This window comes from Engystomops pustulosus, chromosome 11 (genome assembly GCF_040894005.1).
Source record: "Engystomops pustulosus chromosome 11, aEngPut4.maternal, whole genome shotgun sequence".
In the NCBI taxonomy this organism is placed as follows: domain Eukaryota; kingdom Metazoa; phylum Chordata; class Amphibia; order Anura; family Leptodactylidae; genus Engystomops; species Engystomops pustulosus.
The window spans coordinates 6,403,014-6,429,930 of record NC_092421.1 but is presented as its reverse complement, the minus strand read 5'-3'; the positions used below and the strand labels follow the sequence as shown (position 1 = coordinate 6,429,930).

General features: G+C 44.0%; 1 protein-coding gene across 4 annotated transcripts in view; it reads left to right on the top strand.

The window, feature by feature from the left end:
- KAT6B (lysine acetyltransferase 6B) overlaps positions 1–26,917 on the top strand; it is a 73,800-nt gene that overhangs the window by 30,821 nt on the left and 16,062 nt on the right. For 3 of the 4 annotated variants that reach the window (XM_072130661.1, XM_072130664.1, XM_072130662.1), the window contains 9 exons: positions 643–775; positions 2,179–3,095; positions 9,607–9,731; positions 12,222–12,337; positions 15,578–15,719; positions 17,197–17,358; positions 18,744–18,837; positions 24,169–24,400; positions 26,643–26,805. In XM_072130661.1, the coding sequence (XP_071986762.1) occupies positions 643–775; positions 2,179–3,095; positions 9,607–9,731; positions 12,222–12,337; positions 15,578–15,719; positions 17,197–17,358; positions 18,744–18,837; positions 24,169–24,400; positions 26,643–26,805 (2,084 nt within the window). The remainder of the gene's footprint in view (positions 1–642; positions 776–2,178; positions 3,096–9,606; positions 9,732–12,221; positions 12,338–15,577; positions 15,720–17,196; positions 17,359–18,743; positions 18,838–24,168; positions 24,401–26,642; positions 26,806–26,917) is intronic. The other variant, XM_072130665.1, reaches the window with a different exon arrangement.

The window sequence follows — 26,917 nt, the reverse complement described above, 5'->3', positions numbered from 1 at the left end:
CACATTACACAATCTTTCTGAACTGTCCAGACAGGACTAATCCTCCTGAGCTAGATCACTCATACACAGCATCTGGGGGGGATGGTGCAGTGATTGATTACTTCTGCCTGTCAGGGACAACACAGTGATTACATCATTGTTGGAGCATTGCTGGAGCCAGGCCCAGAAGCGACACGGCTTCATTATCATAATTTTAAAATAGTTTTTTTTTTCAGTGAAACTATTTTGTCGCTCTCCAGCTTTCCCAAGACCCTGCAGGGGGGACCCCTAAAACTTTGTAACGAAGATTTTTCTTTTGTAACTAAGATTAGTTTTCTAACCTTCTACTTTGAACTGAGCTGCACTCTAAACATGGCTCATCCGTATCTCCTGAGTCTGGGGGGTTATGACACCTGATGGTGGTCTTCATGCCTTAACCCCATGCTAATGTTGGTTGTAGGTCTCTTGCTTTAATATTTTGGCTGAGCGCTTCGTGGCTCTGGCGCTCTCGCCGTCTAGCGGTGGCTCTGGCGCTCTCGCCGTCTAGCGGTGGCTCTGGCGCTCTCGCCGTCTAGCGGTGGCTCTGGCGCTCTCGCCGCCTAGCGGTTTCATTATATATGATGCTTGTTGCTAGTAATCATTCCTTCCCTCTGTCTGCTTTAGGTATGTGGATCTGTCAGGTCTGCCAGCCAAAAAAGAGAGGCCGCAAGATCCTCCAGGAAAAAGCTGCTCAGATAAAGAGGCGATATGCGAAGCCAATGGGCCGACCCAAAAACAAACTAAAACAACGAATGTTGTAAGTCCTTTTACATAGTAGCACCTAGATCACCTGTTCTGTGTTTGTACACTGCCGGGAGACACGTGTGCGGACTGTTCTTATAGTTTATAGGTTTGTCTATTAAAATACATGTTTATCATGAGGATAGAAATAAACCCCATAGGAAAGTATTAATGCAGATTTTGTGCTATAAATGCCTTTCCTATAGTATTGTTTTTTTATATACATGCATACATATATCTATATTGGATGTTCTCAAAATCAACCCTTTTGCTGAAATGTATTACCGTATTTTTCGGATTGTAAGGCGCACAAAAAATTCTTTGATTTTCTCCGAAATCAAAGGTGCGCCTTCTAGTCCAGTGCGCCTTATATATGAACCGTACTTGCAGACAACAGCTGCCTTGAACTGTGCACAGGTCTGCCACCTGCTGGTCATTCATCCTTATAATCAGGTGTGCCTTATAATCAGGTGTGCCTTATAATCAGGTGTGCCTTATAATCAGGTGCGCCTTATACTCCGGTGCGCCTTATATATGAACCGTACTTGCAGACAACAGCTGCCTTGAACTGTGCACAGGTCTGCCACCTGCTGGTCATTCATCCTTATAGTCCAGTGCGCCTTATATATGAACCGCACTTACAGACAACAGCTGCCTTGTACTGTGCACAGGTCTGCCACCTGCTGGTCATTCATCCTTACAATCAGGTGCGCCTTATAGTCCAGTGCGCCTTATATATGAACCGTACTTACAGACAACAGCTGCCTTGTACTGTGCACAGGTCTGCCACCTGCTGGTCATTCATCCTTACAATCAGGTGCGCCTTATAGTCCAGTGCGCCTTATATATGAACCGTACTTACAGACAACAGCTGCCTTGTACTGTGCACAGGTCTGCTTATTCATTCTTATAATCCAGTGCGCCTTATATATGCACCTAGACATTTTAACAGGCATTTATTGATGGTGCGCCTTATAGTCCAAAAAATACGGTAACCTAGGGGCATCTATTGTTTTTAAAATGTATTTATTTATTTTGCATGCTTAGAGAAAATATTTAGAAAACCAGACTTCCCGGGTCTTCTCATCGCCTTAGTCCTGTAACCCTGGACCATAAGGGGTGCTGTGTATGTCCATATGTTTTTTGAGCAGTTCTATGGAATATGAACTCAAATATGATTGTCATCATGACCACCAGTTTTTATAAGGACCTCCCACTGGACTCCTTAGCCAAAAATAAGCCGTAGAAAGCTTCCCCTTTAGTAAAAAATTCAAAATCTAATTTCTGCACTAGTTTTATTAGACATGTGTGAATACATCCTAACCCCCTTTTATTCATTCCCTTACAGATTGTTGTATTATTTCTGAACTTGAATTCTTGTGTAAACTTTGATTTCTCCTGATTTTTTTTTTCCTGCAGGTGTATGTCCAATGAAGAAGCACCTCTGAATTCTTTCCCAGGAAGGGGGTCATCTGGTAGGAGTCAAAAAACTGAAATGTGTACCACCACACTGCCATCTGGTCATGCTGCATCTGTGAAGGAACCCATCAGCAGCCTCGCTGCACTTGACCGCACTCGTCCTGGTCCCCATTCCATCAGCTCCACCTTCACCTCCACTTGCTCCCCTCTCAAAGTTAACAAGAAAACTAAAGGGCTTATTGATGGCCTCACTAAGTTTTTCACTCCGTCACCCGAGGGACGCAAATTTCGCAGGCGAATTGTAGACTTCACTGCGCACTACCGCCCTAGGAAAAAACTTTATGACCCGGGTGAAGCACACAAGCTAAACTGTCCCCCACAACCTTTACAACCTGCTCCTTCTATTTCACATGTCACCTCCTCCTCCGTGTCGGGCTACAGCCCAGGCTCCCAGAAATCCAGCAATTCTACCACATCCAATTCCCCACAGAGTTCATCAAGTCTCTCCAGTGCTCCTTCCCTCAGAAGCCTCCCCAGTAACAGTCAACTGAAGGGGCTCTTTGATGGACTGTCACACATCTATACCACCCAGGGCCAGCCACGCCAAAAAAGTCACCCATGCTATGCACCACCAAAACGCATTCGCCGCAAAGGTAGACTCTATCCTTCGACCCACTACTTTGGCAAGAGGGAATCTAGGAATAGACTCCTTCTCCCGCACCCAAACCTCTCTGCCTGGGCAGTATCCAGAGGCCGAGCCTTAAAAGCCTTCGCCCAGTTCAGGCGTACGTCGTTCCTTTTAAAGCGCAGGACGTTAGGCAGGATTAAGTATAAAGCAGGAGCCATAGGGGCAAGAGACATGACACCAGAAAAGGTCAATCTGGCAGACAGCAAGACTAAGCCCACCCAGGATGATGGTAAGCACAGGCGCGAGAACACTCTCCATAGTCCGTTGTCATTCGGTGCATGTGTTACGATTTCTACAGATGAATTTTCTTGCCTCCTTAATGATCAGGGCACAAAGGTTTTGTAAACTGTTGTAAAATCCAACAGGTTTAGGCAGAATGTGGATCCCCTGCATATGTTATAGTAAAAATATTGGCCCTTTTAGATTACATTTTATCCATTCCTTGTTCCGGGGCACAGCTTGTTACATTAGTGAAGGCGAGCCAGCAGGGGCGTAACTTGAAGGGGTGCAGAGGTTGCGATCGCACCCGGGCCCAAGAGGTTTAGGGGGCCCTTATGGTGTCACTTTCCTATATGAGAAGACTATTACTATGCACCATACATTATAGTCGGGGGCCGGCACAGACTTTGCACTGGGGCCCATCAGCTTCTAGTTGCGCCACTGCGAGCCAAGCCTGGTCACACTGTAAGGTAGAATTGATGCATCTTGCTATACGTACATCTCAATAAATTAGAATATCAGCAAAAAGTTTTTATTTCCGTGTTCAAAAAGTTGAACGTATATGTTATATAGAGCCATTACAGACAGAGTTAACTTGATTTCAAGTGTTTATTTATGATGTTGGTGATGATCATGTGCCTTACAGCTAAGGAAAACCTAAAAGTAATTTTGGCGGGGGGGGGGATTAATCAGAAGTGTCTGAGGGCAGAGCTGTTCTAGTTGCCCGTGGCAACCAATCGGAGATGAGCTTTCACTTCCATACAGCAGCTTATAAAATGAAAGCTGAGCTCTGATTGGTTGCGATGAGCTACTAGAACAGTTTTACTTGAGACACTTCTGATAAATTTCCCCCAATTATCTCAAAATATTAGAATGAACTAATTGCTTTTCTTGGCTCGTCTGCATTGAGTCCGGTGTCTCTCATCTTCCTCTTGACAATAGCCCTTTGGCGGGTTTGCTGGCCAATCAAGCACAGTGATCATGTGGTTGTCAAACCAGGTACTGACACTTTCCCCCACTGCCAGAAGTACCAAGTCCTGCTGGAATATAAAATTTCCATCTCCACAAAGCTTGTCATCAGAGGGAAGCGTGAAGTTCTCTAGAACTTTCTGCTAGACTTCTGTGCTGACTTTGGTCTTGCTGAAACACAGTGAACCTGCACCAGCAGATGACGCGGCTCCCCAAACCATCACTGACTGTGGCACCTTCTCACTAGACCTTAAACCGCTTGGATTGTGGCCTCTCCACTCGTGGCACCTTGATTTCCAAATAAAATGGAAAATGTACTTTCATCTGAAAACTCCTTGTACCAGTTTTTTCCCCTTGGCCCGGGTGAGACGCTTGAGACGTTGTCCACTAGTCAGGAGTGGCTTCACGTGTCCTGGATACGTCTGTGCGTGATACGTCTTGTAGCACTGACTCCAGCATTGTTGGCTCGCTTGGAAAAAGTACTCTCTGTTTGTAACGACTGTATATGATTTACCTTATATACTCAAGTATAAGCCTAGTTTTTTAGCACGAAAAAATGTGCTGAAAACCCAAAACTCGGCTTATACTCGAGTCAAAAAAATAAATCAAAACTCTCCTTTCCGGCGCCCCCCGTAGATCTTCTGTGCGATCCGTTCGCTGCAATGGTATTGTTGTGCTGCACAACAGGAAGGGGGGGTTGGGCGGCTATATACACTGGGGCAAGGCCTGTCAGGCTATATACACTGGGGCAGGGGCTGGCAGGCTATATACACTGGGGCAGGGGCTGGTAGGCTATATACTGGGGAGGCTGTGACCAATGCATTTCCCACCCTCGGCTTATACTCGAGTCAATAGGTTTTCCCAGTTTTATGTGATAAAATTAGGGGCCTCAGCTTATGCTCGGGTCGGCTTATACTCGAGTATATACGGTAATTACTGAAAATAATAACTTTTTGCTGATATTCTACTTTATTGAGATGCACTTCTGTTACCTTTTCCTTCCTTTATGCCCCCTGCCAGTTTTGCCACATAATGGAGCATTTTAATGCTTTCGTACCCTCTGTGCACGGTGACTGATATGACGTAGGTGATTGTTATTGTACAGTTGGCACTGCAGCAACGTTCTGGAGGGTTCTCTGATGTTTCTCTGGATTTCCAACTGCTTACATTGTTGCAATTGACAGTAACCTAAGGCTCGGTACACCCTTCCGTCAGGACTTTCAGGTACTCTTTTTAAATGGAACCTGTCGCCATGTTTTAGCAAATACATTATAGAGCCCTATTAACTGGCGCCCTTTGTAAATGCAATGTTGACATCAATGTAATTGACACTATATAAATAAAGGATTATTATTATTATTAGCGCAAATCTCCTCTTTTCATCTGCTGTGATGCATTTGAAAACGGCTCCATTTACCGCCATGTGTGAACGCACAATGAGGGTGAGGGTGCGGACACACGTACCACTAGTGCTGCGTTTATAAATGCAGTGCTAGTATACGGGGGCGGGCCTGAGCCTCGTCGCATATGCGTTATTATGGAAATGAAAGCAATCGGTAACCACTCAGTTTTAATTAGCGCTAGTGGTACATGTGACCGTACCCTTAGCTAAAAAATGAATTTGCAGGGCATCATTGGACTCTCTTGGGGTGATGGGCTCACATCAGGTGAGTTTCACGTAGGTTTACGAACAGATGTTTTTTTTAACATTGCAGCCATGGAAAGGAACCATTTGGGGATAAGGGCAATGCGTTTTAAAGAGGACCTGTCACCCAATTTATCGGCATTAGGAGATGTTACTAAAGTAAGCAGCTCCTAGTGTTACAGTGATAGCGTTATAGGAAACCTCCAGGAACGCTATCTAACACTGTGGCGGGGTACAGTGTAATTGTCGGTCAGCCCGCAAAGCTGTCCGACGTATTCATGAGGGGGCGTGGCTAGGGGGCGGTGACTGCCGCCTAGCACGCGACAGTCACTTCCGGCCTATGGAGCGAGTGGGGCTGTCCGGGGATGAGGCAGCGCCTCAGACCGCCCCCTCATGAATACATCGGACAGCTTTGCGAGCTGTCCGATGATTACATTGTACCCCGCCGCAGTGTTTGATAGCATTAACAGAGGTTTCCGGTAACGCTATCACTGTAATACTGCGGCGTTTGTTCAAGCACTAGGAGCTGCTTACTTTAGTAAGCAGCTCCTGGTGCCGAAAATTGAGGTGACAGGTCCTCTTTAATCATAGTTTTCAAAGGGAACCTATCACCAGGGACGTCATTTTTAATAAAGATTGGTTGCAGAAGAATTATATTACAATATAATTGTGTGATTTAACTTATCTTGCACCCAGACAGAATCCTGTTCTGAGCCCCAAATTTGTTTTGTTTTGGTTTAGATGCATTTAAAAAAAAAAAAAAAAAACATGCGCCTTGCTGCTCAATCTTCCTCAGCTCTCAGCCCCCACCTTTGTGCTCCTGTACAACTCCTCCCTCCCCCACTGATGTCAGCTCGCAAAGCTTTCAGCTCTGTCCTTGTTTCAGTGAAGGATCAGGATGGAGGAGTTGTACAGGAGCACAAAGGGTGGGGGTTGAGGAGTGATTGGGCAGAACAGGATTCTGTCAGGGTGCAAGGTAAGTTAAAACGCACTATTGTATTGTAATGCAAATGCCCCAAAAAGGCAGATCTCTTTTGTAATCCAGCTGTAATGGGCTTTTGCAACCTATCCTTAGTGAAAATGAGGTCCATGGTGACGGGTTCTCTTTATTTAGGGTGGGTTCATTTGCATGAGAGGTTCTCTTTAAGGGGATCATAACGGAAACTAAAAATGGAAGGTGAGTGAAAGACCTTAATGGTTCAAGCGGATCTTCTGTTACACATCTGTTATTGAATTTGGAAAAATAAAACTCTGGCTACAGCTCCTCTTTTTCATCATTAAAGGGGTTGTCCACTGCCCTAATATGCTAATTATCTACAGAGGCTACTGGGGCGTGGAGTAGCTGGAGCTGAGGTTACACGACGCAGGTACACCACACCCCAGTAGCTTCTCTTTCTCCTACCAGTAATTCTTCAGTGCGCAGCTACGAGGAGCTGTGCACCCCCTTCCGCGAAGCCTTCCGCAAAGTATTTTAGGTCCAATACTTAGACTCTTTTAGTTTAGTATTAGAATCATCCTGGTTTATCTTACTGCTCCATTCTTATTCTTGCTAATTAAAAATTGCTTGATCCTAGAACCGTACATTTTGCCCTAAACAAGTCTATTTCACGTCCTTCTACTCTTATTGCCTTGTAGCTTCCATACGTCATCCGCATCTGGCTCTTTGGCATGGCTGGTCCAGCCGATATCACTGGACTGCTCCATTTATGTAGCGCTGCTTTGTTCCCCACTTTTACTACTCATAACATAAGTCTTATTCATTCTTTAGCATCATCACCCTTCATTATATGTATTATCATCGACTGTTCCAACTACTTAAAGGACCTCTACCGCTCGCTTACTGATGGCAGACGTGTCCTATTAAAAAGTTTTATTGCAATTGTGGCAATATAAAGTGATAAGAGAACGTAGGACATGTCTACCTTTATTAATATTGATGGCAGATGTCCTTTACTAATGCACATGCCGATTAATAAGACCCTGTACTATCCCTTTTTAGTGCTCTAATAACTTCCATTGTGATGTTCTGCGCCACTTGGAGCCTTATTATTATAGAGCTATTTGCCTCTAAGGTATTGGCTCATGGGGAAAATAATTCTGTAAAACCAAGTAATTTGTGTGCTGTGTGTAGTACCTAATGTCAAGTATTTCTTCCACCGGTGAACTGCCATTAAAGGGGTCTTCCCATTTCAGCAAATTGTTATTGTTTTAATGATAAAAAGTTAGACAATTTTCCAATGTATCAATTCCTCACAGATTTCTAGATCTCTGCTTGCTGTCATTTTATCGAAAGCTTCTATGTTTACTACTTGTGGTCACACTGGTGCACGGCTCGTTAGGTCACACTGGTGCACGGCTCGTTAGGTCACACTGGTGCACGGCTCGTTAGGTCACACTGGTGCACGGCTCGTTAGGTCACACTGGTGCACGGCTCGTTAGGTCACACTGGTGCACGGCTCGTTAGGTCACACTGGTGCACGGCTCGTTAGGTCACACTGGTGCACGGCTCGTTAGGTCACACTGGTGCACGGCTCGTTAGGTCACACTGGTGCACACAGGTTATCACGGAAAGTAATCAGAGCTGTGTGATATAACGAGCCGCGCACCTGTGTGACCATGGTCAGATTTCTGTCTACTGGAAGTAAACATAGAAGCTTTCCATAGAAAGACAGCAAGCAGAGATCTAGAAATCAGTGATAAATTGATACAGAAAGTAGATTGGAAAATTGTATTACTTTTTATCATAAAAACAATCACAATTTGCTGAAATGCGGCCGCTCCTTACTGACTAATGTAAGTTGAGACTTTGGCAACCTGGGAGCCCTATCATGAGATGTTCATGGGAAGATATGCAGTGGATGGTTAGGGCATTTTTTGCTTGCAAGGTAAGTGTTACCAGAAATTAGAAATTGGCAAAGAAACCACACCTATTGGCCAACTAAGTGGCTTCCCAACAGGTGACAAAGATCTCCTATGTATAAAATAGGCCATGAATGGGACTCTGGGACCCCTATAGTTTTTAGTACATTGCACTGTAAACCGCTCCTCTCCTGACCATTGTTAGTGCTGGTATTGCACCCAGACTCGATTCCCTTCTGTACAGCTGAGATGCAATACCGGCTCAAACCATTGTTGGGTGTGTGGCACTGGTAAGGGGCAAGCATTCCTGTTCTTCACATTCCAGAAGGCCCCTTTAAGTGAACAAGACTCTCCTAGAAATGGTCGTGTCTTTTAGTCCCATGAGATATTGAATGGAGGGATTGGACTCCTACTCTACTGGCTCTCCATTCTGACCCTTCCTCACTCTGGTCATGAAGTCAGTGGGGTAAGAACGTCCGTAGTAGTCCTCTATAGCGGTATATAGTAGCTTGGTGGAAGAGCGCTGACTCACATTTTTTGTGGTTCTCTTGGTCCTGACTTTATATAAAGAATATCCAGTTTGTTTGGTTGCACAATTGAATGGAACTTTCTGCTAGAGGCTCTTTTAGCGCGATCTACCACGGATATATACAGTACATGCAGTCCCCGGGTTATGTACAAGATGGGGTCCATAGGTTTGTTCTTTAGTTGAGTTTGTATGCAAGTCAATTTTTTTTTTTTTTTGGCCCCAGTGACGATTGGAGTTTCAAAATTTTTTGCTGTAATGGGACCAAGGGTTATAAATAAAGCTTCATTACAGACACCTTACAGCTGATCATTGCTGCCTGGGACTATAGTAACATCCAGAGAGGTCACAGGGGGCAGAGGGGTCCGTCTGTAAGTCGGGTGTCCTTAAGTAGGGGACCGGCTATATTGGATATTTGGTCGCTACGATAATTTCTGATTTTTGCTTTTGAGAAGTGACTTTAATTCTGTGGTTTTTTTTTTCTGTGACTTAAATTTTTTTTATTATTCTTTTACATGTCAGATATTGACCTGAAGATGAGTCTCAAACAAGAGATCTGGGATATGATTTGTGTTCCAAAAAGGCCGGACTTTGTCACGCAGGAGGACGTGGACACGTTCAGGCAGGCCCGGGAGATGTCTTTTGAGGTATTCTAGTAAATTCCATTGCTGAAACCCTTTTAATTCCACTTTTCTCTCAATTTTCTTATGACAGAAATCTTTGTCTTTTATACTTTTTGTCATGTGCACAGTATGTTTGTGCAGATATAGTTTGTATTTGTGTGGTTTAGACCTGAACGCAGCTTGTTACACTTGATTCGATTAGTTTATTGCCTTGCTGATGGCTCGTCCCGATGCTCCAGAGCAAACGTCCCGACTTATGACTTTCTTCAAAGCTGGAGAATAGTCAGACAAGCGGAACTGGTCCTGTAATCTGCATGGGGACCGGGATATCCCTCCATATGGCTTCTTGGGGACCAGGACCACGGAGAGAAACTTATTATATAAATGATAACTGATTTCCAATTTTTGATCTTGAGATTTGCTTGGAAATCCCGAACATGTTAGTCCTTCAAGTACTAAAATAAAGAGCCCTATCTAATCTATTCGTGTTCGTCCTCCTTTTTTTTGTATTTTATCATAGAAAATGTTCTAAAAATACATTGGTACAAATGTCCCTCAAGTTCAGACAAGGAAGGAAAGGAATGGGATGGGGAAGGAATCTATATTACCGTATGTACTCGAGTACAAGTCGACCCAAGTATAAGCCAAGGCGCTAATTTACTACAAATAACTGGGAAAACTTATTGACTCGAGTATAAGCCTAGAGTGGGAAATGCATTGGTGACAGCCTACCCAGTAATGAAGTGCCCTGTAGCAGAGCCCCTAATAATGTAATACCCTGCTGCCAGGCGCCCCCCACTTATGGAATGCCATGCAGCAGAGCCCCTAGTAATGTAATACCCTGCTGCCAGGCGCCCCCCACTTATGGAATGCCATGCAGCAGAGCCCCTAGTAATGTAATACCCTGCTGCCAGGCGCCCCCCACTTATGGAATGCCATGCAGCAGAGTCCCTAGTAATGTAATACCCTGCGGCCAGGCGCCCCCCACTTATGGAATGCCATGCAGCAGAGCCCCTAGTAATGTAATACCCTGCTGCCAGGCGCCCCCCACTTATGGAATGCCATGCAGCAGAGCCCCTAGTAATGTAATACCCTGCTGCCAGGCGCCCCCCACTTATGGAATGCCATGTAGCAGAGCCCCTAGTAATGTAATACCCTGCTGCCAGGCGCCCCCCACTTATGGAATGCCATGCAGCAGAGCCCCTAGTAATGTAATACCCTGCTGCCAGGCGCCCCCCACTTATGGAATGCCATGCAGCAGAGCCCCTAGTAATGTAATACCCTGCTGCCAGGCGCCCCCCACTTATGGAATGCCATGCAGCAGAGCCCCTAGTAATGTAATACCCTGCTGCCAGGCGCCCCCCACTTATGGAATGCCATGCAGCAGAGCCCATAGTAATGTAATACCCTGCTGCCAGGCGCCCCCCACTTATGGAATGCCATGCAGCAGAGCCCCTAGTAATGTAATACCCTGCTGCCAGGCGCCCCCCACTTATGGAATGCCATGTAGCAGAGCCCCTAGTAATGTAATACCCTGCTGCCAGGCGCCCCCCACTTATGGAATGCCATGCAGCAGAGCCCCTAGTAATGTGATACCCTGCTGCCAGGCGCCCCCCACTTATGGAATGCCATGCAGCAGAGCCCCTAGTAATGTAATACCCTGCTGCCAGGCGCCCCCCACTTATGGAATGCCATGCAGCAGAGCCCCTAGTAATGTAATACCCTGCTGCCAGCCCCTCCCCCTACTATATTCTCCTTCCGCCGCTGCCTTATGCTCCCAGGCTTCCCGGTTCATTTTCCATCCAGCTCTTTCTCTGTAACAAAGTGGGCAGAGACACGTCCATCCGCTCTGTCCGCCGGAGTGCATGGACGCGTTTCTGCCTACTTCGTCACAGATGAAGAGCTGAAGGAAGAGAAGCTGCGGGAAGCATCGGATAGCGCTGGAAGGAGAGTATGGAAGATTTTATTTATTTTTTTTATTATTTTTTTATATATACACTCCTGCATAGGCGGAGGTGGTGTTTTTCAGCACATTTTCTGTGATGAAAAACTTGGCATATACACGAGTGTATACAGAACAAAATAATCAGCAATGTTATTTGGTGTAAGAAGGTATCTAGACCTTATATGAGGCTCTCCGCTGTCCCTGCTGTGGCCAGCTCCTGAGCGCAGCTATTCCACAGATTCCTACAGCAACTCCTATAGTAAATAGGTCTCGTTGGCTCCAGTGATTTTGTTTCCAGATTGAAACGGGCCGCCTTCTATTCTGATTTAATTTAGCAACGTTCCACCTTGTTTTTTGTATTTATAAATTATATACCATATATTTTAAGTTATAAACTGCTATAATGCCCAAACTTCGGACCCAACTATAAATACGTGGATTTTAAAATGTTACAATGTTTTCTGTTAGATTTAATTATTTGTGAGTTATATATTGCAGCAATATTTCTTCTCCTTTATTATTATTTTTTTTATGATTGTTTTAATATATTCTAATTTCATATTCGCCAGAAAATAGGATTCAAAGCTTTCGGTGACCACACTGGTCGATATCCATCAGTCATTGAATTTGGAAAATATGAAATTCAGACGTGGTACTCATCGCCTTACCCACAAGAATATGCAAGGTGAGTCTTCAAATAGGTCACATTGAATGCCAGAAAGTGTCCAGTGAATTTAAAGGGAACCTGACAGCAGAAATGGACCCCATAAGCCTCTACCAGTATGTTGTCAAGTAGCCAAATACCTTCTAGATCATGTTTCTTTAATGTTTCAGGGTGGTGACATTATTTTGAAAATTGGCTCTGAAGTGCGATTTAAAAAGTGGTTTAGGAGCTGGAGAGCACAATAATGAGGTCCGACTCTCCAGAATGTCCCCCTGCTGTAAATGGTGGACTTGAATCCACCTACATCAGAACAGGTTCTCGGCCTCTGTCCCTATTACATCTCACTTCAAGGTTGATATTTTGGCTGATGCCACCGCACTAGGCCATGGAAGAAACACGATCTGGAAGGTGTTAAAGGGGTTGGCCACTTTTTCAGTAAATATGTTTCGTTTGACATGTCTCTGCATGTCTATGTACCTGTGACTTTGCCTCGTTTGAAAGGGCAGCATGATGATGACAGGGAAAGGATGAAGTTCTCTCTCGTTGTTCTAGGACAACCTCATTGTGTTACCCTCTGTATCTCTCTCTTCACTGACAGAGACTAGAAGAGTGGGGGTGGCCGGAAACGGTAGGAGTCATAATCTTCTACTTTATCAGTGCTCACTGATGTAAACAAAGAAGAACGGTGGGTCTGCACACAGCACAAAAGTTAGGAGAAGAAATTCTGAATCACTTGCTGGATTATCCAAAAGGCAGTATAGGCACATGGGGAAACTTGGGTAAATGAGTGGGCAACCCCTTTAAACAGCTCGACAACATAATGTTAGTGGTTGTTTCTGTTGGCAGGTTCCCTTTAAACCATATAAACAGCCGAATGTCTGGTGTTTGACGGTAAATCTATGGAGGAAAGTAAAGGCCATTTTAAAAATGTTATTTAAATGTTTATTTTGTATCACTAAATATAATTGTTAAGGCAACTGAATTTGCATAAGGATAATAATCTGTTTAACCTCTTAAGCCACCATCGGGAGCTTCTGTTGCGGCCACCATGACTTTCACCAAGCAGAGTCTGTGCAGGATGCAGGCCATACTGTATGTGAGAGCAGAGCCTCTGCATGAGTAGCTGGGATCGCAATAGTCATGATCCCGGCTGTTTAACCCTTTAGGCACTGCTGTTAAACATGACTGCAGCACCTAATGGTGTCCCCCATCTCTCCTCCCGGTGATCACCCAACCCCCCACCCTTCCCATGCCGGGTATTGGTGTGCCGATCATCTCCACAACAGCTCAGGGGTCCAATGAAGGACCACAGGGCTGTCTTAAATGACTGCCTGATGGGTTGGACCCAGCAGTGCAGATGTCAGTCTTTGCATAGGCCATACATCAGTATGGCAGGGAAATGATTTGAACAAGTGATCAGATGATGACTTATTCAAGTTCCAGAGGGGTACAAAAAAGATTTCAATAATTTTTTTATTTTTTATTTTATACAATGTAAAAGTCCCCTAAATGTAGCTAATAGCATATAGCTAAAACTCCCCAACACAATCGCCACACAAGCGCACATATTGGGTATCGCCACGTCCATAACAACCTGCACAATAAAATAAAATCATTACTAAACCCATAAGGTGAAAAATGAATTTAAAAAAAGCACGGCAAAAATTATGACCAAAACCAAACAAAAAAACACCATAAAGCAACCCTGCAATAAAAAAATACAACTCCTCCCGAAAAAAATATGCCCAAAACTGCTTAATCAACAAAATAATAAAAATGTTGTGCCACCTAGTAGATGGCAATGTAAAATCCGGGTATTTTTCTCTCCAAATGAATTTTCATTCTGTAGAACAAGTCCAACACAAAAAGGCTACATAAATGGGACATCGCTGTACCGTACTGACCCATAGAACATATGTAGCATGTTAGCTGTGCTATTTGGTGTATAAAACATAAAAATCACAAAATACATTATTTTTTTTTGTAAACCCCCCCCCCCCAAAAAAAAAAAGCTCATAAAGGTTAAACTGGGTATTGCTCCTCCAAATAGTGTTACTGCAATCCTTGAAGTTTGAGGGGTGCGGTTTTAAAAATGGGAATTTTGTAATAAATAGAACTTGGGAAAACTCTTATGAAGATGAATCTTCCTCTAAAAAAAAAAAAATGTAAAAAAAAAATCTGAACAGCAATTCTCCAAATTTTTAAGTAAATTTCAAACTGTAAGCCTCCTAACGTCGTAATAAAATAACATATAAAAATTGTCAGCATAAAGCAGAAAATGGTTAATGTTAGTCTCTCCGCCCAAATTGGTTGCTAATTGTATGAGGAGCATAACATTTAAAAAATCAGAAAATCTCAATTTTTGCCAAATTTCCATTTTTATTAATAAGTTCCAAAAATGTCAACTAAAATATAGCAGTAACGTACAAAGGGGACATTTACTTACCTGGTACTGCGTGATCCCCGATCTGGAATGCACTGTGCCGCAATTCAAAAAGATCCTGCGCCCGATATCCTGCATGTGTCACTTCCCCGCTCAGGTCCCTGGAGTTCACCTTCTTCTTCCTGGTGCATGTAAGTGCATTGTCCGTGTATAATGCGCTGTGCGGGGAGTCACTAAGATCGTGCGCCCGATATCCTGCATGTGTCGCTTCCCCGCTCAGGTCCCTGGAGTTCACCTTCTTCTTCCTGGTGCATGTAAGTGCATTGTCCGTGTATAATGCGCTGTGCGGGGAGTCACTAAGATCGTGCATCTGATATCCTGCATGTGTCGCTTCCCCACTCAGGTCCCCGGAGTTTTCCCTTCTTGTTCCCGGTGCATATAAGTGCATTGGATGCGACACAAATTTAAATGTTAAATCCCGCTCTTAGTCCGAATCCCCTTCCCCTTCTGTTGCATGAAAGCCGATGCGCCAAAATCCGATCACGTGCGACACAATCCCCGGTGCGACCCCCAAAAAGTCGGGGAAAATGCAGCTGCAGGACCCTTAGTAAATAAGCCTCAATGTGTCATGAAAAAAACTGTCTGAAATTAAACTATAAGTTGCAAAGCTATAACTGCTCATGGTGACACGGGCACAATCGGGCTGTGGTTAGTTATCCTCAGAGGAAGAAAGTACCAGATTGTTGGGGGATGTCTCCGATGCCAATAGATCAATTCTAAGGGGGTCCACAGATGCCTCGCTGGAATGGAGATGTACACTGTAACTTAAATGTTGCAGGAGAGGGGTAATACATCCGCTTTTTTTTTGTTTTAATTAGATTACCCAAGCTGTACCTGTGTGAGTTTTGTCTGAAGTATATGAAAAGTAAGACTATCCTTTTGCGACACCTAAAGAAGTGCGGCTGGTTTCACCCTCCTGCCAATGAAATCTACCGGAAAGATGACCTGTCAGTATTTGAAGTGAGTAATTGTCTGGGATTATGTTCCCTTTTATTCCGCAGGATAATTCTATTATGAGCAGCAACTTGTGCAGGAAATCAAAGTTATTCGACAACTTGGTTGACAATAAATAATCGCTGTAGCAAAAAAAATGCTACTTTTTTTATAAATTACTGTAGGATTGATCCATGTTGACTAAGGCGGAAAAAAAATAATCTCCTGTTAAATGCAAATGGTGGCCATAATATTGTATAATTATAGTTACTGGATTTTTTACCTTCAGGTTTTTTTTTCTGTCTTGAATAAATATCACTCATTATAGAGAACCTAAACTTCAGAAAATATTGCATAAATCAATAATGGACATAATGATTTGTACCACCACTGATCTATCTATTAGGGTAGATCCGGGGGCAGGGTCCTCTAATGTAGAGTTGTAGAGCCCTTTTTAGGGCTTATTCTTTTGTGGCCCATAACTTTAGTAAATTTTCATTCACCCAATATTCAAATTTTCTAAAGAGGCTACTGGGGCGGGGAGTAGCTGGAGCTAAGGCTACACGGTGCGGCTACTCCACGCCCCCGTAGCCTCTCGTGTTCCACCTACCCTGACATCTTCAGCTCGAAGCTGGGTTCGCAGATCATACGAATCCAAAGTAGTCCACAGCATGCATGGCATTGGAAGACCAAAAAAAAACCCGCAAAAAAGGGCTTAGTACCAAGGGGGCCTGCTCATTGCCAAGGGTAAAGCGGACATGCTCGGGGGTGGGGAACAAGCTTGTTGCCAAGGGGGCCTGCTCATTGTCTAGGGGGAGGAGAACATGCTTGTTGTCTTGGAGGATGGGGACATGCTCATTGCCAAAGGTGGGAGGCAGACATCCCCGTTGCCCAGTGGGAGAGGGACACCTTTTGTATGTATATGGGGACACAGTACTACTACTCCAATCCTGTATATATGGGGACACAGTACTACTACTCCAATCCTGTATGTATGGGAACACAGTAGTATTACTACTACCCCATTGGACCCTTCATTTTTGTGATCTGTGGGTGGCACTAAGACCCCCCCACCCCACTGATCAGCAAGTCAGGCCCTCTCCCGTGGGAAAACCCCTTTAAGGACATCTACCATCAGATTACAGATGGTAGGCGGACCTCACAGACATGCCTGTTACCTCTAGGGATTGTGAAAAGATTAAGTTTATAAGAACATGTAAATTAGCCTATTGCACTTAGTCTGACGTCACCTGAGCATCTCATGGCTCCGCTGTCTCCTAAAATATTCACACCACCTCCTACTCTATATACAACCCTCCTTACCTCCCACTTATTGCTGTCTGGAAAACGTGCGTGTGTGTGAGAGAAGTCGCGGCAATGGTAACCTGCCGGTGCACGCTCGAGTATTGCAGACCGCTGGCTGGCGTCACTGGTTTTCTGTGATGGAAAAATATTTTTTTGTAAACTTGACTTTTAGAAATAAAATCTCACTTTACTTTTTTAGGTGGATGGGAACGTCAGCAAAATATATTGCCAAAATTTGTGTTTATTAGCCAAGCTCTTCCTGGATCACAAAACACTTTATTACGATGTTGAGCCTTTCCTGTTCTATGTCCTCACCAAAAATGACAAAAAGGGATGTCATCTGGTTGGATACTTCTCAAAGGTAAGATGCACAAAATGCATTGTTCTTAATTTAGGACTGGTGGACAGAACACGTAAGAGGAGATCCTGCATGACCCCTCCTGCCCTGAACCAGACATTTCCCTCCCAGTCCGGGTGAATTTCCACCTCCCGACACCAAACTACTAGATCCCCTCCAGGCTCTTAATATATCTGGAGCCTGGATGTTTTCTGCCCGATTCTTTCAGTCTTAGAATAAAGATAAAAATCACAGAATACATCCTATATAGCAGGAGGCACTAGATGGAAAGGCGTAGTTGACCGTAGAGGCCTTTATAGCCAATGGGAGATGGATCCCAATGACATAAATCTCCAGCTTGCGCTAAATTCTGACCTTTGGTGCTCCCTGGGTAATATAAGGAGGGACTGGAAAACTGGACGTTTTAAGGCATTGATGGTCTTGTGTATGAACATCTTGTGAATGTCTTGTGTAATGCATTCATTTAAAGGGGTATTTCGGGAATATGAACGTATGATGCGAAAACCCATAATGATATAAATAAATTCACACAACAAAGCTCAGTTGTCAATCTCAAAATGGAGCTACAATTTTTTTGGGCTCAACTCCTCTTACTTTAGTATCTCCAAGTTGGCCACCACAGGATACTATTAATGAGCCCTCAGTAACATCTGCCCCCAGTGATGATGTAACAGACTGTCCTCCTCTGTTACCATAGTAATGTGGGGGGGCTGGTTGACCTCTGAAAACTTTTATTAAAATCTTAAAAACTATAGCGGCACAAATGGTTGTACTTTTAACCTTTTAATTTTTTGTTCATATATTCAAAACAAAAGCAGCACAAACAAAAATTGGAGCAGCACAAACGAAGCAGAATTGTTCAGTCCCAATTTAGTTTGATTTGAACAAGGTGGGGGGGGGGGCAAATTCACTCAGGTGGCGGCGACCCCTACATAGAGAAAAGCGGCACACGGCCTGCACACATGGGGAAAGATAGAGCCGATCGCCATTGCCGTCTATGGGGACGTATATGCGGCTGTGTATACATCCCCACAGTTGGCTGTCTAAATGTACCCTTAAACTGCTAGCTTAATCGGATAAAGCTAGCAAAAACTGCAGTACGTACCGCTGTAACTCAGTCCAACGTATTCATAAGTGGGGCAGTAAAAGGAGCTGCCGATTGAAACCTGGCAGTAACTGCCTAGCGGGCTTATACAGGGTGACCGGTCTTCTTTAAATAGGTTTCAATGCCAAAAAATAGTATTATTTTATGATCTCCTATGTCTATAGTTTTCTCAAGTTTATCTTATAAATAAAAATGTTAGGTTTTTTTTTTTTTTTTTTTTTTTTTTTTTTTTGTCCTGTAATTTTTTCTGAAAAATATTAATTTTTTTCCCCCCTTTAAACAGGAGAAACTTTGCCAGCAGAAATACAATGTGTCATGTATTATGATACTGCCTCAGTACCAGCGGCAAGGATTTGGAAGGTTCCTTATTGACTTTAGTAAGTTCATCACTTCAAACCCTGTGGACATTGTTATGGTGGCTTATCTTCTGACAAGAGCAGAACATATTTCGAGTAGCTGTACTGATTGTGGAGTGGTTTGATTCTGTGTAAGTTTCACTTTGCGTCTCATTTTCCCTGGAGTATCTCCTGTAGTACCGTCGTCTATTGAAGAGATACAAGTGTCACATCTGATCGCTGAGTGACCTAAAGCCTCGTACTGTGTGGCTTGTAGAAGAGAATAAATACTTTTTGATGAGCTTTACAGAACTTAAAGGTGTATTCCCACAAAGACAAGTTTCTTATATGTACTTAGAGTAACAAAATAACACGTCCTCTAATTCACTGTTATATCTGTGTAATGCTGCATTTTTGTTAATAAGTCTGACCTGAGACAGACTTGCTGCTGGGAGATCACGAGCAGAGAGAGGGGCTACAAGGAGAGAAGTGATCTGGGGGAGACTATTCGTTCTACATTCCAAAAATATGTAGTTTCTTGCTAATTCTGGGTTTTTCTGCCTCCCTCAGACTCAACACCTTCTGCCAAAGTGTCAGGAAAGGGTGAGAGGGTTGGGCTATAGCAGTGATGGCTAACCTATGGCACTGGTGCCAGAGGTGGCACTCGGAGCCCTTTCTGTGGGCACTCAGGCCATCACCAGAGATGACTCCCGGTATCTTCCTGCAGTCCCAGACAGCCCAGGACTTGCTGTGCACAGAGCTATTTTAAAGTGACAGCTCTACCTGGGACTATTTTCTGCTTATTGTTGTCCTCAGGGGCTGGTATCAATGAAAACTGTGACAGAGAAGGGAGTATAAATCACTAATTACATTTCTGTGTTGGCACTTTGCGATAAATAAGCGGGTCTTTGTTGTAGTTTGGGCACTCGGCCTCTAAAAGGTTCGCCATCACTGGGCTATAGAGTGAGCCCCTCAGTCTCTGCTCAGTGATTCCAGGATGCAGCCCCATCACGTCTCCTCTGTCCTGTCTACACTCTGCTCTTATGTCCCCACACACAGTGCACCTCCCACCTGCATCCGCTCAGATTAATAATCTACTGTGCACAGACTACCATCCATAATTCTGCTCTGCAAGCCACATCCTCCTCTCTACACGACTATAGTCAGGTCAGTGAAGAGAAGGTAGTAAGATCGGCACAGCATGATTCATAGGATAAAGGCCAGTTACTGCTGTGGGTGCCATGTCTCCTCAGTTTTTTGGACTCCCCATCCCAGGATAGGACTGCCACATCCGTCATGGAGTGTGTGTGTGATATATAATAAATATAATGTATAATATAATTGAATTTATCCATCAGGTTAGGTTCACATCTGTGTTGTGTACAGCAGTAACACTGGGGAGATAATTTGGTCTGTGTCCTGAGAGGAGAGATCAGCAGTATGTGAAGTTGGGGAAGCTGCTCTGGCATCAGTGCCCTTAGCTGGGGTCACATCCAGGAATTGCCCAGCAGGAGATGCTGAGGATAATTTTTTATGTAGGGCTGATCTACCAGGATGTATTTTGGGCGAGGAAGAAGCCAGCAGCAATATATAGATATCGTTGGAATTGCTTTTAGGAAAGAGCCTTTAACAACATTTCCCCTACGCCTCCACAGTGCCACCACAGGAGGATTTCCCCACCACCTGGGACTGTAAGCAAAGGATTGGAACCCTTTAATTATAGCCCCTCCTCACAACTCACCAATTTTTTAAATTTATTTTGTGCCCTGTCCCTTGGGATTGATGGCAGCGGCGCTCCGCCGTGAAGACTAGACATGCAGCTAAAGCACCCCTTAAAGTAGGGGGAGGCTGCATATGGTACGGGGGTCCGGATCAACACATGCGCTTGCCTTCCCCGTAGCTCCGGCATAATTTTCCACATGCCGGCAGCCCCGGACAATTCCCCACGCCAACATGGTGGTGTGGGAACAGGTTCTCGCGCGAAGGGGGGGGGGGGGGTCGGAGGCGCTCCAGGTGGTAGGGTACTTCTGTTGTTCATCCCCAGTAGTGAGTCTGCTAAGGGGAGAGGCGGGTTCTTAACCTGCAGCTAGCCTGTGATTAGTGCATCAGAGGAGGTAAGTTAAAAGCTCCAAGTGAGCTCACAGCATGGCTGCTCCTGGTCGCTAGTCTTCAGCTGGTAGTGTTTGCCTGTTAAGTGCTGTTGCTCCTTCCCCTCTCTGCTCCGCTCCTGATTGACATTATTTCAGCTCCTTCTGGAAATCCCAATGCGCCTCAGCCTGTGGACCCTGCTGAAAACCCTGGTCCGGTCAGTCCCCTCCTCTAGGCACCTAAGCCTGAAACATTTTGTGCAATTTGCAATTTCTGGAGAAGGACTCTGGACCTGAGCGATGCCTTTTTGCTTCCCTTGTGCTTGACCATCTTTGACCACAGTTACATATTCCTTCAACGAATTTAAAGGTGGGCGAACGTCCGTTTTTGATGTCCCGGCAGACGTGGTCACCGAGGAAATAATTCAAAAAGTCCACAACATGATACTCGCTGATCGACGAACGAAGGTGCGCAAAGTTGCAGAGGCCGTAGGTGTGCCGACCAGAACGGCAATTAATATTTTACATGATAAGTTGGCGATAAAAAAATTGACAACAAGTGGATGCCGCTGTTAATTAATTTCGAACCGGTGTTTGGAGCAATTTAAGCGAAATCCACAAGGCGAAAACGGTCCCATTGGCCGGAATGGTCATGACAGCGTTTTTTTGGATGCGAATGGCGTCATCCTCATGGATTTTTTTTAGAAAAAGGAGTAACGATCACTGGATAATACTGCAGTGAGTAATTGGACCGCTTCAACAAAAAATTGAATGAGACGCTGCGAAAAAGAAGTTTTGGGTCGATAACGCACCAGCACATTCATCCGGAGTTGTCGCCCCAAACTGCATGAATTGCGTTTATGAATTGCTGCTGCACCCTCCGTATTCACCCGATCTGGCTCCCTGCAACTTTTTCTTGTTCCCTAACATGAAGAAACGGCTGGCGGGACAAAAATTCCGCTCAAACGAGGAAGTCATTGCCGAGACGGAGGCGTATTTTGGAGAGTTCGAAAAATCCTATTTTTTTTGGAGGGTTGAAAAGAATTGCAGGAACGTTGGGAGAAGTGGATCTTTCTAAGAGGGGACTATGTTGTAAAATAAAAAAATGGTAAAAATGGTGTCTTCATTTCGAACACGGGTACTTATTGAACCGCCCTCCGTACATTTTTTTTTTTTTATGTGATGTCAAATGCATTGGGAAGGTTGAGAACCTTGGAGGATAGCCATACTAAACCGCATTACTATACATTTCATATATATGAGCTATTAAAGCACGAAGGCCAGGGAGATACGTACCGTATATACTCGTGTATAAGCCTTATTACTTATTTACTCACCCTCCGGTGGCCCCAATGCGCAGCGCTGCTCCCCCGATGTCATCGCGGCTCCTCTTCTGGCTTCCCGGTTCCTCTTCTTGCTTCTGCGCCGTCTTCGGTCTTCTTTAACATCGCGTTGGGCGCCGCCATTGTTCTTCTCCCGTGCGGCGCCTAGTATGACGTCAGCAGCGGCGCGTCATACTAGGCGCCGCACTGGAGAGAACAGTTGCGGCGCCCAACGAATGTTAAAGAAGACGGAAGACTGCGCGGAAGCAAGAAGAGGAGCCGGGAAGCAAGAAGAGGAGCCGCGATGACATAGGGGGAGCAGCGCTGCGCATCGGGGCCACCGGAGGGTGAGTATATAAGTTTGTTTTTTTTTCATTCTGGGCTGACTGTATACTACTGGGGGGACGCTGTATATTACTGGGGGGCAGGCTGGGCTGGCTGTATACTACTGGGGGGACGCTGTATATTACTGGGGGGCAGGCTGGGGTGGCTGTATACTACTGGGGGCAGTGCTGTATACTACTGGGGGGCAGGCTGGGGGCATGCTGGGGTGGCTGTATACTACTGGGGGGCAGGCTGGGGTGGCTGTATACTACTGGGGGCAGGCTGTATACTACTGGGGGCAAGCTGTATATTATAGGGGGCTGGCTGGCTATGTATTTGGCTGGGTCTGTGACCAATGCATTTCCCACCCTCGGAGTCAATAGGTTTTCCCAGTTTTTGGTGGTAAAATTAGGGGTCTCGGCTTATACTCGTGTCGGCTTATACTGGAGTATATACGGTAATTCTGACCTACAGTCTGAGCGATCTGCCTGTGACTAGGGGGATGCACTAGATATCCTACAACTTGCTATGGAATTGTTGGGAATGTGCCATCTGTATTATTCTGCATAGGCTTCCATGTAAATGTTAGTTTATGACAATGCAGGAAAAGAGCTTTTATAGGTGGAGAGCCTTTTTTTTTCTTTTTTTTTCTTTTTTTTTCTCTAGAAAGTGTGTAGCTCTGTTTGCTGTGGTATATAAGGAGGCAGCATTGCTTTGTAAGATAAAATACCAGCCACAACATGTTTGACCTGCAACTGGATCATTGATATAATGATGATGCTTAACGCGCTGCCTTATGGTTTCCAGAATTTCTAGGTGCCATGGTGTTGGCAGCCAGAGGTTGCAGTCCTTGTCTCCAGGCCCAATAATTTTTGCAATTTTCTATTTTGAAACTGCCCTCTCCCCGCCCAACTTGGACAGTTAAAGGGGTTGTCCACTTTCAACAAATAATTGATGTGACTCAAAAGTTATACATTTTCCAATATATACTTTCTGTATCAATTCCTCACGGTTTTCAAGATCTCTGCTTACTGTCATTCCATAGGAACCTTCATTGTTTACTTCTAGTAGATACAAATCTGTCCATAGTCTCGTGCTGGACAGGCAGGTGCCCGAGCAGTTACTATTATCAGTCTCTGTGATAACGACTTGTTCACCCGCCTGTCTATGGACACGTTTCCATCCACCGGAAATAAACCTAGAAGCTTTCTATAGAATGACAGCAAGCAGAGATCTAGAAAATCACGAAGAATTGATGCAGAACGTACATTGGAAAACTATATAACTTTTCATTACTCAAATATATCGATCGTGTGCTGAAAGTGGACAACCCCTTTAAGTCCGACCACTACTTTTCAAGCCAACGAACCCGACATTACACGTCAGTTGCATAGTTTTTACTAGCGAGAACCGAACTTGCTAATACCGCCACCTTCTGTAAGAAACCGAATTTAGGAGTTACTGAATATACGGCTGATACTCGGGAAGTTTCCTAGACTCAAACTGTTACTTGCACGATCCAGTTTTCGTGGTTTTCATGGTCCTGGAAACAATGGATTTGGTATGAAATAGAACTGTTTGCCTGAGTTGAATGTAAACGTGTTAATTTCGTGACCCTAAAGTATTTAGTCTTTCTATAGGTTACTTGTTATCCCGGTGTGAGGGGCAGGCGGGGTCTCCTGAAAAGCCTCTATCAGACCTGGGCCGGTTATCATATCTGGCGTACTGGAAGAGCGTCATCATAGATTATCTGTCTACACATCACGAGAAGCAGATTTGTGTGAAAGGCCTAAGTCAGGCGACAGGAATGTGTCCCCATGATATTGCCACTACGTTGCAGCATCTCAACATGATAGACAAGAGATCAGAGCGGTAAGTGATGATAACGGCAGTGATTTGCTATTTTAAGCAGCGGCTCTCTAAAGGAAATCTACCACGTGGGTTCAGTTCTTGTAAACCAAACACACATTAAAACAGGAACCATTTTTCTTTTTGCTTCTAATAGCTTAGTTTTTGAGAAACCGTTTTTAACCCCTTTCCACACCCTGCCGTAACTCTGCGTCATAGGATGCCGGTAGTTCCCGCACCTTGACGTAGAATTACGTCTTGGCGATTGCCGAACTCAGAAGCTGAGCCCGTGTGTTCACCGCTCGATCCCGGCAGTAAGCGGTAGCCGCGCTCTCGCAGTGGTAGCCGCGCTCTCGCAGTGGTAGCCGCGCTCTCGACTATCGCCATCATAGTGACTGCAGCATCTATAGTGCATTGCCATGACTATCGGCACCCCTCCATACAGGACACGGAGGTGCCAATCGTTGCTATGGCAACCCAGAGGGTCCACTAAGGACCCCAGGGCTTCCTTCAGTAGCAGCCTGTTAGGATTGTGCATTCTGCACAAACAGTGCAGCTGTCAGCCTGTGCAGAATGCATAGGCTGACTATGTATTATGCTGCAATACATTAGTATTGTAGTATATTACAGTGAACTAGTGATCAAATGATCACTTGTTCATGTCCCACCCTGGGACTAAATAAAACAAAAAAAAAAAAACTTTTACTAAGTGCCATTAAAAAAATTATTACAAAAAAAATAAGTCCCCTGAAGTCCCATCCCATTTATTTATCAATTAAAACATAAAGTAAAAATCATCCCAAAAAAAACCCACAGCCTATTGAGTATCACAATGTGCGTAACAACCCATACAATAAAATGGTCACTGAACCCAAAAAAAAAAAAAAAAAAACTCAAAATTATGAAATTTTCACATCTGACCTCATAAAAAGTGATCGAAATGTAGTATTTATTCCGACATGATACCAAGAAAAAGAAGCTCTAAAACAGCTCGGTAAACAAAATGTTCTACCCAATGTTACACGGTGATGCAAAAACAAGCAAATTTCTCACAAAATGAGTTCTATATCCTGCAAAATAAGTTATCCATAAAAAAGCGAAATAAATGAGGTATCGCCGTAATCCTGATGACCCATAGAATTAAGAGAACACGTTATCAAATTAACAAAATGCTAAAATATCATAAACAAGAAAGAGTTAATAAAAAATCTGATTATTCGCTATTGAACCCCTTGTAAATTATTTGGATGTCATCTACAAAAAAAAAAAATCCCCTTAATTACAAATTACAAAAAAATTTACTTTTTATAGCCTGTAAAATGTGACACTGCAGATCTGCTGTGAATGGCTCCTTCCTGTCTATGCCCGGCCGAGCGCCCGTACAGCTGTCACCCCCACACATGGGGCATCCTCAGACTCCGGGAGAAATTGGGTATCAAACTTTTTTGGAGGTTTTTTTTTTTGTCATTTTAATACTTTGTGACGGTTTCATTTTTGGCTAAAATTACTATTATTGTCTAAAAAAAAAAATGACACCTCCATTTTGTTTTAACCCCTGTAAAACATCTAAAGGGTTAACACGCTTCTTAAAGTTGAATTTTCACACGTTCAGGGGTATAGTTTCTAACATGGCACAATATACAGGGTTTTACTGCTATTTAGGCCTCTCAAAGTTACTTAAACCTGAGCAGGTGCCTCTAAATAAGGGCTTGGGCGATTTTTTTATTATTAAAAATTAGTAAAATTGTACCCAAAATTCTAAACCTTCTAACAACCTGGAAAAAAGAGAGAGGAGGCATAAAATCCTGCGCCAATATAAAGCAGAACATTTGGGAAATGTGAGTTACTTGGGTGCTATGACTATCTGCCTAAAAAAAAAAAAAAGTTGAAAATTTAGAATTTGAAAATGAATAATTTTTGTAAAAAATTTTTTACCAAATTTCCATATTATTATTATTTTTTTTTTTTTTTAAATAACTAAACACAAAAGATATCCAAACATTTCTATTACTTTGAAGTAGAATGTGTGATGAGAAAACAATGTAAAAATCCCCTGGATATGTTAGAGCGTCACAAAGGTTATTACCTCCTATGACACTGGGCAAATTTATAAAAAATCAGACCTAAAATGGCTTAGACCAGAAGGGGTTAAATTATGCAAATAAGCCACAGGGGCTCCTGGCCATGTCACGGGGACCCCTTTTGGCTAGTGGTCTCCTAATCATTCACGTCTCCATTGTAAGGTTTCCTCTTACTTTACATTTAGGTTTGTTATTATCCGACGGGAAAAACTTATAGAAAGTTACATTTTAAAAGTGAAGTCTCGACCTCGGGAAAATGAAGTGGATCCGGATTCTCTCAGGTGGACGCCGGTCATCTCATCCATTGCTGTCGTATCTGAAGAAGAGCAGGAGGCTGAGGAGGAGGAGGTAGGTTTTACCTTTTATATGTATCATTTTCTGATGCTCATCCTACATTTTAGGATACGGCTCCATGGCAACAGCAAAACTTTAAATAAGCAGATAATTGAGGTAAAGTTGC